Raw genomic sequence first — 10498 nt, 5'->3', positions numbered from 1 at the left:
CCAAAATGGGAGCGAAGTAGGAACCAGTTGAGGGCGTACAGTAACAGGATTTTTAATGGAAAGGAACCTTTTTGATTGGGTGGATATAATTCGTGAATTCCGCTCATGCACCTGTGCCTCGTCGGAGGAGATTTAGAAAAAGAACAGGCACTCGTATTTCTGGCTTGAACAGAGAAAGAACTTCTCTCTTAAGTATTTGTAAAGATCAGTTTGCATAGTTCAGTTTATCACTCACAAAGTTCATTTTCTACACTTCCGTTATCACTTGTAAAATACATCAAAGTCACTATTCAATTGTGAAGCTTGACTCTTTATCTTGCATCATCCTTATACTCTTTTGAATTGTCCCGCGTCTGTGGCTGACCAGTTTCTCGGTCCTATCGGTACAGAAGATCCCGTACTTATCATAGACTGTCGATCGTCGATTGTTTATACGTGGTTTATACAAAGCGAAACGCTAAAAATCCCGCGAAAATCAAAAATACCAACTCTAAGGAAACCTTTTGTATCGATATCTTTAGTCAACGTATCAGGGGAATGCACGAAGCCGGCGAAACTCCCCCAGGATTGAATTAGAAGCAGAACCATTTTTGATTAATCATTCGAGTACACTGTGCTGGAAATTCGCATCATCCATGCGTGTATTTTGAATGGTTCAGAATATGTAGAAACAAACCGAGGATAACTACTATTATTGACAAATAAACCTAACAAGTTTTTTTATAGTCGAGAAAATATCTCTTTTCTCATTATAGTTCAGAATCTAATCACATGTCTTGACGTAGCGCTAGGGTTGTGACGTGCTATGGCGCTACTTTGATTATTGATATTCGATAGACACGTAAGCTTGTAAAGGAAAGGGACTTGGAAAATGGGGTTGTTTGATCGGTTGGCCAATATTTTCGGCCTAAGGAAAAAAGAAGTGAACGTATTAGTTGTTGGACTTAATAACAGTGGTAAGTCGACGGTAATAAATCATTTCAAACGCGAGGAAGAGCGGTGTATCGATATTGTCCCTACTGTCGGGTTCAATGTTGAAAAGTTCGCATGTAAGTTACATGTAGAGATAAGTCAAGTCACTCGATGTCACCATAGAAGCTTTTTTTTTTAATGACGGTTACCATCACTATATAGACTTCGATCTCACTGCACTTGCGTGTTATTATAGTTCGAGCAATAATGTAATCAAGATCCCTGATGCATTTATCATTACTTATTAATATACGTTTATAAAGCGCGCACAATTTGTAGGTACAATTATAAAGTTGCACATAATTTAAAAATCCAGTTGATTGTTGAAGTTCAAAGAAATATTAAGTATACTAATTCCGTTTATCACGAAATCATTTGGAAGAGGTATAACCGTATAATATGATCTATTTTTGAATTACAGCGCGATCTTAGTTGTGTGTTAATCTAGGAACTAGAAATAGTACTAACAATAAAATAATAGCATTAAAACTGTAATCGATTTTAAAAGGTGATTTCAGTTATTAACATTCGTTCTATATTGCACTACCAAACTTTCTACTTCTATGGCAAGTTTTTGCAATAATCTTTTTCTTTTGTGTAACTTGTTTGCATTTGGGTAAAAATATTTTCTTCGTTATTTGCTTATAGCGCCGAACTCAGAAGCCCAAATTTCTTGTCTTCGTCCCATCAAAATGATTAACTTGTAGTGTACAAGATCGGTTGTTTACATCAAATAAACATGCACGTATTGGTTACATTATTTAAATAAATATACTTGACCTAATTTTCGGAATTAAGGATATATATATATATAACTAAATAATAAGGATAACATTTCTTGTATTGAAGGAAATTCTTGTTTGCGGTTTGTTTCAGTTAAAAATGTGCATTTTACTGCGTTCGATATGTCCGGTCATGACCGCTACAGATCGTTATGGGAACATTGCTACAAAGATTGTCAAGGCATTATATTTTTAATAGACAGTAGTGACAAGCTGCGATTGGTTGTCGCGAAAGAGGAACTCGACATGCTTCTACAACATCCAGACATAATTGGTAAGTAAAATTAGGCCTTGGTGTATGATGAATAACAAAAATATGAGTATTAATAGGTACAAATACGTAATATTAGCACTGGTGTGATGATGGATCGATTGGTCTTTTTTCAGGACGCAAGATTCCTATACTTTTCTTAGCGAATAAAATGGATTTGCTAGATTCTTTGACCACGGTAAAGTTGGTTGCCGGATTGGGCCTTGAAAGAATTTTGGATAAGCCTTGGCACATTAGAGCGACGAATGCCGTTAACGGAGAAGGTTTACAACCAGCCATTGAATGGCTTACCGATCAAATTAGAGATATTTACATAAACAAGAGATAACGCTTCATATTAGCATGATCTGAGGTCCAAAACACCATTTATTAATATTAGGACAAATTTTCATCACAAATTCGGATTACAGTACGATGGCAAAGCACAGCAAACACTTTAAGCTTCATATATAATACATTTATTTTAGTTATCAAGTTCGTAATCCGGCACTTATAACGTACTTACTAATGAAAGTAAATCGAATATTTACATAAAAAATATGATTTAGGCAGTCTTCGTCGCATTGCATAAAATACATGCATGTCATCGCAGATTGTGCGATGAAATTCATATATACTATATTTTGTCTACAATTGTAAGCTCAAATTTTTGCATACAATAATCGAAATGAGATATTCATAATAATTTATACAATATACGTGTAATATATTATAGTTATTGTGATTATTGATCCGTCCAAATAGAAGAATGTATAATTATAAATAGCTAGATATTTAATATATTTAATAATATTACGCTAATTTTTGTATTTGTACATACCAAAATTCCATAAGTATAACATAATACATCACACAACGATAAACGTACACGGTATACGTATAAAAAACAATATAAAGTTATTAAATGTGATTATATATTTATGAATTCTATGATGTGTACAATTGTTAATTACATACTGCAGCTTTGAATTGTTTTACAGCATGTAGTACATACATACATACATGGAGCATATCTGCAGCTTTGGAAGTAAAAAAACTTTTGTTTCTCAGCAAATAATGGTGCATATTATTACAGAATTTACTACCAAAAATCTCAGCTTCCGTCAACTTGTCGTTTTCAAAAGCAGGCCAATTAATTACACCCACGCGCGCACGACGCGTGGGAGGCTTATCAAGTATGTATTGACGTCACGGCTGCAAAATATAGCGGCAATGATCGTGGAGTACACATGCGAAGTTTCCCACATCGATCACTGTAACTGTAACATCATAAAATTGGGTTCTGAATAACTTTCACGATTATCGAGATATTAAAAATTTTCAAACATGCTACAACGAATAGTAGGTTGATGCGGTCGTTCAAGAACGCATAGAATTAAAAACAAGAACAAAACGACACATTCAGCTCTGCTCGGTCGGTAAACTGTTAACGGTATCTATGTTATCAATCATCCTCTTGCACCAAAACCGAGCATCCATCTCTGCCTCGCGCTTTGCCTTCTATTCTCTGCGGTAACCGTGGCTACCGTGTATCGACTTATAAGTCTATGGTATCGACCTGACAGGTGTCGAGCTGACAGGTGGCTAGTTCTCAGAAGACCGTGGTTTTCAGTATTGCTAATAAGACCGCGCGGTGCGTTATACAGGCGAAATAATTACCTCCGTTTACCAACAATTAGTTAAAATGAAAGGAAAATACCTGTTCATATTAGAGATATTGTTTATAGTGGCTGTTACGTATTCCCACTCTTATAATGTCGAAAGGTATCCTCTGCTCATGCCGAATGTCAGGCCCACCACTGTAAGTATGACATACTAATTGGAGTGTACATAATTTCGTGCATCGTGTCACGTAATCGCGCGACGATGTTTCTCTGTACCATTCCTTCAAGTATATTTTTAACTGGTTTTTTATAATTCAGAATTCCATTTTTTTCCCCCAATGTTCCAATTAATACTCTACATCTTTTTGAATTCAATTATGTTTTATGGTGAAAATAGTTGTTGACTCTTTACGCAAATCTGACGTATGGTGTATTTTTTTTACCCGGCTTATGATGAATTTTTTTGTTTGTTTTAGCCCGAACTGTATCTCTGCACTCCGATCAAAATAGATTCAACGAAGGATTATTACATTGTTGGATTTGAACCTAACGCTACTATGGCTACTGCACATCATATGTTACTTTACGGATGCTCGCAACCAGGCAGTAGCAAACCTGTCTGGAATTGTGGCGAAATGGCTCATGCCTTGGATACTGGCTCTGAAACTGCAAGCCCATGCAGTGAAGGATCCCAGGTATATGACGAACTCAATCTATCGTAAACTATAATAGTTATCTGAGATAGGGAAAAGTGATAGAATTTCAAAGTCATTTGAAGAGTCAAAAAGCTTTTTTAACGAAGGGAAATTTTATTTGTAATACAATTAATTAGCGACACTATAAACATCCAGAGAAGGTCAACATATGGGCTGGAAAGTTAAAGATCTTGGACAAAAACCTAGAAACAATTGCTGTCTATTGAAATTTAAAATTCTTTTTCCATTCTAGATAATTTACGCATGGGCCAGAGATGCCCCAAAGTTGATTCTACCGGATGACGTGGGATTCAAAGTTGGCGGTACTTCTTCAATCAAGTATCTAGTATTGCAAGTACATTATTCACACATTGATGAGTTTAAAGATGGGAGTACCGATGACTCTGGGATATTTTTACACTACACTCTCAAACCGCACAAGAAATTGGCCGGTGTTTTGCTGTTGGGAACATCTGGGAAAATACCTCCGAAAAGTACAGAGTACATGGAATCGGCATGCACTTTGCAGGAGGACAAAACTATTTATCCAATCGCGTATAGAACTCACACTCATAGTCTCGGTAGAGTAGTCTCGGGTTATGTAATTAAACCTGAAAATGAGTGGTTAGAGTTGGGAAAAAGGGATCCTTTGAGTCCTCAGATGTTTTACCCAGTTCATAAAAAAATACCAATTACACGCGGTGATACATTAGCAGCTAGATGCACGATGGAAAGTAATCGTACTACTTGGACGCATATCGGTGCTACTAACGCGGATGAAATGTGCAATTTTTACCTAATGTACTACGTTAAGGATGACGAGCCTTTAGAAATGAAGTATTGCTTTACCAGCGGCCCACCGACTTACTATTGGCAAAATGCTGGTTTGGTTGGCATCCCTGAACGTGAGGCTTCGACCTTATAATGCCTCACAAAAATTGGAACAGGAGTCAGGTATAATGGAAAACTGCTGTGGTTCCTTAAAGCTTAATTATGATATATTATTCATGCATTCTTGGATTTCATTTTCAAGGTATACATAATAGGTACAGGTACTTAATTAATTACGTGAAAGAAATGATAAGAGAAGTCAAGAATTAATATAGAAAATACGATGAAGATGTTTATTTTATGTCTATAAAGCTAGGGCTGCTACAACGGAATTTCATAATGAGACCAATTTTATCGTTAAAGACTCATTAAAGGTTATTTAAGTGCTCCATCGTCGATTTTGCGGCTCCAGGACTTCCGCCGGAAATGGTGGTGGTTTTAGCTTTGCGTAAAGATGACGTCCAAAAAATTTTTAAGATTGCGTAGGAACTAACGGCTCTAAAGATAAAATTGGTCTCTTTATGAAATTCTGTTGTGGCGGTCCTAGCTTTATAGACATGTTTATTTTTTGCAGCATTGATATATATTGCACTTCAAGAAACAGAACTGCAAAATTTACGTGAACAACCCGGCACTATGTTGTAAGCTAGAATACTGCTTGAGCAGATTACATTTATTCTACCTATTGTCATACTTGTACTTAATTCGTTGACAATTTAGTCAAATGATTTCACTGTTTCATGTTGGATTTAGTCGAAATATCATTTCCATTAGACAATTGGTGAAGAAAATATTTCTGATGAAGTGATTAGTACGAGTGCTGTATGCGTTGTAACGCTAATTTCCGTTACTCTCAAATGAGGACTTACCGTTGGAACTTTGGCGCGATTCTCCAATTATTTTTAACTAACTAAATTGTAACAAAATGATATACGTTGAGCACCAGACGCTTGAGCATCAATTTTCAAACAACAATACGAAACGATACGATAAATTACTAGAGCACCCGTTGTACGGCTGGCTAGGCCTAGGTACTCACACGAACTGGTAGAGTGGTGGTATCCAAGACAGCTAACGATAATTAAAGAATTAAAGAAATGAATAAACTCAAGTCAAGGAAAATTAACAGGTCAATCATTCGTATATTGTCGATTAGGTTTACACCTTTTAGTCAGTCAAGTTAGATTACAAAAGGAAGCAATAGTTGATAAATCAGACAATAATAGTTCACAGAAATGTCGATAGAATAGAGCCAAACGATAGCTTTGAACGAGACGATACTTAACAGAGAGAACTGAGCGTAGGTCGGGAGAAGCTATATAACGCAAAAAATTACTTAAGACCACATGTCACTGGGCGAAGTGATTTTAACCAACTTCCAAAGAATGACACTACGCGAATTATTATTCTGTTAATTTAAAGCAAGAGTGAGAACTTTGTTGTAAATCGATAGATAACAAAGTGACACCAGCTCGGAAGATAATAACAAAGGAATAAGACAGGCTTTACTATAGATTTTAACTAATAAGAAAAATTGACATCAATTAATATTTACGAAATCGGTAGCTCAGACGACAAAATAGGAATTACTGTAATGTGCGAGAGACAATTTACGAGAGGGTTATCCATAAACGATAGAATTAATGATTTAGAACAGTTCGAAATTTGAGAAGCTTCACAGAGAAATCCTAAAATATAATTTGCTAGAGAATATAAAATTATGAGAGAGTGACAAATTTAGAGAAGGGTTTGCAAGATAAAGAAATACACTAAATACACCTTATTATGATAAAATCAGTGATAATACGCATAACTTGAATTAACCAAGAAAAACGGTATTGCAGAGAAATACAAATAAAAGGATAGCAGGAAAAAACAATACAGAGCTGTCAATAGGCGATAAAAAAAGTACGGTAGTATTTAGCGGCTTAATCTACGCTCGGATGTTCTCCAAGGAGCTCGATTTACAATACAACAGACACAATAGCAAATAAAATGTAACAGGCGATATAAGAAATAAAATATAACGAGCACTACAAGCACGGAAAATTAAGATGAAAGCAAGGTAAAGATAGCTCAAGATACGGTAGAAATTACAGAATCAGACTAATAGAAATTTACAGATAATCAGAGAAATTCACAAATACGAAAGAAATACTTATACGGTAGTTACGAAGTCGCTCAAAAATACGGAATTAATTAATTGGTGAAACCATGCAGCCACACGCCGGCATAACATAACTCAGAGCCGTGGATCATGATTTTCACAGAAACTGGCATCACACGATGCAACCAAGAAAAGATAATTAAGATACAAGAAGATAGGAAATATGAGCAACTTCGTAACGATACAATGAAAAGGTAGAAGTCTTAGCTTAGCCGGTGACTCGGGCACGCAGATACTGAGTTTACTTTAAATTAACTCATCGGCAAAAAGAAGGTAAGAACGTAATTAAAGGGTAGGAACAAAGTAGCGATAGAACGGATGATAGCGATAGCGGTAAAAGAAAAAGGAAATGTAACTGCAGGAACGCGTTTTTCGGAGGTTTCCTTCAATTTTGTGCCCTTGTGACGGGCGGTTCTAAAATTCCACGTTACAGCGTGTGAAACCAAAAGTAATAAGGAAGTTTGATTACCTACTGTATTTCTAATTTATTTTTTAATCTTTAGCTTAGTGGAAACTGAACTGTTGTTTTTAAACTTTAAGCATACTGTATATGCTCTAAGTTTTTAACCAACATGGTATATTAATTCATATGTTGAGTAAAATGTCAGTTCCTTTAGCAATATTTCGTTTTGTTTATTTTTAACAATTGATGTACATCTGCAAGGAATCTCTTTCAGATACAAAGACTCAATAGATGTGTGATCTACTTACCGGTCTACTAATCAGTAACCAGAAGAGACAATTGGTTCTAAAAATTATTCGTCTCAAATAAGTGTCGTACTGCAGAAGCTCCAAATTTGTTTCGAACTCTATACTTTTATATTATTTTCAAAGACGTCACAACTTTTGTTTATTCACAGATCGTTTATGCGAATACGGCGATAACACGATTATGATTTAAGCAAGTACTATTAATTTATACTACTGAAACTACGATAATCATAGACACTTTCAATTTGCTAAAAAAAGTGTGCTAAGTTACATAAGGAACTTATCGCTTTATTATACGTAAATAGCCAGAATATATTTATGAATGTATTACCTTGAATTACATGTGTATTGGAGTTAAAAAAAAGATTGGAAATAAGTATAGAACTTTACGTGCATATGTGACTTGACGAAAGCTCACTATTGACCATGTGGTGATCGCGTGCTTTTAATTGATAGAATTTAAAAGTTTAAGTTTTATATATTTTCTATAGACAATTGTTGAAGAATTATATAAATTTTATTGATTCCTGCCGCTCTGTAAAGAATATTTTGGTGCTACAAAATGTACTATAATCATATCAGATTTTCATAAAAATAACAGATGTTCAAATGCAAACACGGAGTAACACACATATTTATTATATAAATACTTATATATACTATAAGGCAGCGAAGTGAGAAAGTGTACTATGGATTTTCAACCTCATATTCTTCATCAAACGACGATTCCAAGTATAAAAACATACAAATCGATCATACTTACAAATTTACATAGTCGTATTATCCATGTATGCATCTATACATACAATATACCTGTACATCATAAGCGTAAAATTCATTTCTACGTCAATAAGGGCATGTACAATCCTATACAGGATGTCACAAATTCAATATCCTCATCACTTGTTATACGATAATTATGTACCAATAGTTTGTACATTCCACATTCGAAAGACCAAAATTGATCGTAGGGGTAAATGAAACATCACATGGGACCCAATGTATCAGCTTGTTTAGGTAATAGACTACCGAAAGTGGAATAATTAGTATATTGTTTTAAGTTACTTATACGAATACGAAGGCACAAACAATTTTGTGCAAGCCATTAGGGCCCTAATTTATTAATTTCGGTTCTTACAGAGTAAAGAATACTGTGAAATACAAACTTTATAATTAAATTCATGAAGTAACACGTTATATGCAAGATACTTTGGATCCCAATAGGGAGATACTTAACTGCTCCACGTCTCGAAGTACTTACCTGTTCAGTACTTATTATATGTCTCTATTCATGTTTCAAATGGTTCACATAAGCAAAAAGAATAGATAAAAATTGTATATTATACACATAAATATATATATATATATATATATATATATTGTATGTATATATACATGTATATATATGTACATACAAATTATAATTTCAATAAAGTACTTATATCGGAATTACAAATGTTCTAATCCAATTTGTACGCTTTGTACAAACCCCATTGACTGGCCTGCGAAGTCTGTAGAAACGACTGATCTGGAATAATTTGTTTGCAGAAATGAGCATCTGCAGAAACAACCTTTTGTAGGAACAAACTCTGTAGAACAGTACCCCGCTCGTACGTTTTGCACGTATTCAAATAACATTATCTTCGTCGATGCGACTGGTCGTCAGATGTAGTTAGATTAACATTGCTGAATCTAGCTCGAATGAATTTGCATAGTTGTGAAGTATACTCGGCGTTTATACAGCGATGTACGAAGATTTAAATGACTCAATCGGTGGTCATTTCGTAGTCATAATAATACCCGACTCTCTATTGTCCGGGTACCGGTTACATGTACACGTAGAGTGATTTGAGACATTAGTTCTTGTCGCCCTTACATAGCGACCGCATACCGACTTGAGTTGCGCGACGCAGAGAGCGCCGCTTGACCACCGTTTGACAATAAATTAATTTCCTCCCCCATGAAACTGGATTATCACGGACGTCGAATTAACGCAGCGCCTCGACGTCGGCGGAAAAAGTCGCTCATGAGAATGGGTACTGACGAAACAGCAAAATCCCGCTCGGAGAAGCCCACGTGGTTGGATCGCAATGGATCAGAATGAAATTTTTATTTGAAGAATTTAAAATTATAGGATTGTTAATCGGAAGTGCAAAAAAAAATAAAAAAATTAAACAGCGAGATGAAGTAGCTAATGGCGTACTCGATTCCGTTGGCAAAGTTACGTCGGAATAGTGCATCAAATAATTTCGTTCAGCACTTTTCAAAGTCGTCAAAAATGCAAAGGCCTTACTGTTCTTTGGGCAAAAAATTTCAGGTCTTTGATTTGATTCGTATGACACTTTCCTGACTAACGGAACCCTCAGAAAGACAAAAAAAGGTGCGAAAATAGCGTGGGATCGTCAGCAGAAAAATTACGTAGGAAATCATTTGTTTTTGGGCTGTAACTTTTGATCCATTTCCCG

At 35.3% G+C, this 10498-nt stretch overlaps 2 protein-coding genes across 3 annotated transcripts; both read left to right on the top strand.

The window, feature by feature from the left end:
* Positions 1 to 806: 806 nt before the first annotated feature.
* On the top strand, positions 807 to 3070 carry LOC107227414 (ADP-ribosylation factor-like protein 6). Of its 2 annotated transcripts, none has more exons than XM_046735381.1 (3): positions 807 to 956; positions 1849 to 2028; positions 2142 to 3070. In XM_046735381.1, exons 1-3 carry the CDS (start codon positions 872 to 874, stop codon positions 2351 to 2353), a joined length of 477 nt encoding a protein of 158 aa, XP_046591337.1. In that variant the 5' UTR covers positions 807 to 871; the 3' UTR covers positions 2354 to 3070. The 2 variants fall into 2 exon arrangements, with proteins under 2 accessions (XP_046591337.1, XP_015524035.1); XM_015668549.2 differs by having other exon boundaries at positions 828 to 1049.
* Positions 3071 to 3582: 512 nt separating this feature from the next.
* LOC107227395 (peptidylglycine alpha-hydroxylating monooxygenase) lies at positions 3583 to 8787 on the top strand. Its single transcript, XM_015668527.2, has 3 exons — positions 3583 to 3826; positions 4106 to 4324; positions 4578 to 8787. The coding sequence occupies exons 1-3, from the start codon at positions 3710 to 3712 to the stop codon at positions 5247 to 5249; spliced, it is 1008 nt and encodes a 335-aa protein (XP_015524013.1). The 5' UTR covers positions 3583 to 3709; the 3' UTR covers positions 5250 to 8787.
* Positions 8788 to 10498: the final 1711 nt, after the last annotated feature.

This window comes from Neodiprion lecontei, chromosome 3 (assembly GCF_021901455.1).
Source record: "Neodiprion lecontei isolate iyNeoLeco1 chromosome 3, iyNeoLeco1.1, whole genome shotgun sequence".
Taxonomy (NCBI): domain Eukaryota; kingdom Metazoa; phylum Arthropoda; class Insecta; order Hymenoptera; family Diprionidae; genus Neodiprion; species Neodiprion lecontei.
Note: the sequence above shows the minus strand (reverse complement) of the source record. Positions and strands in the feature narration are given on the sequence as shown.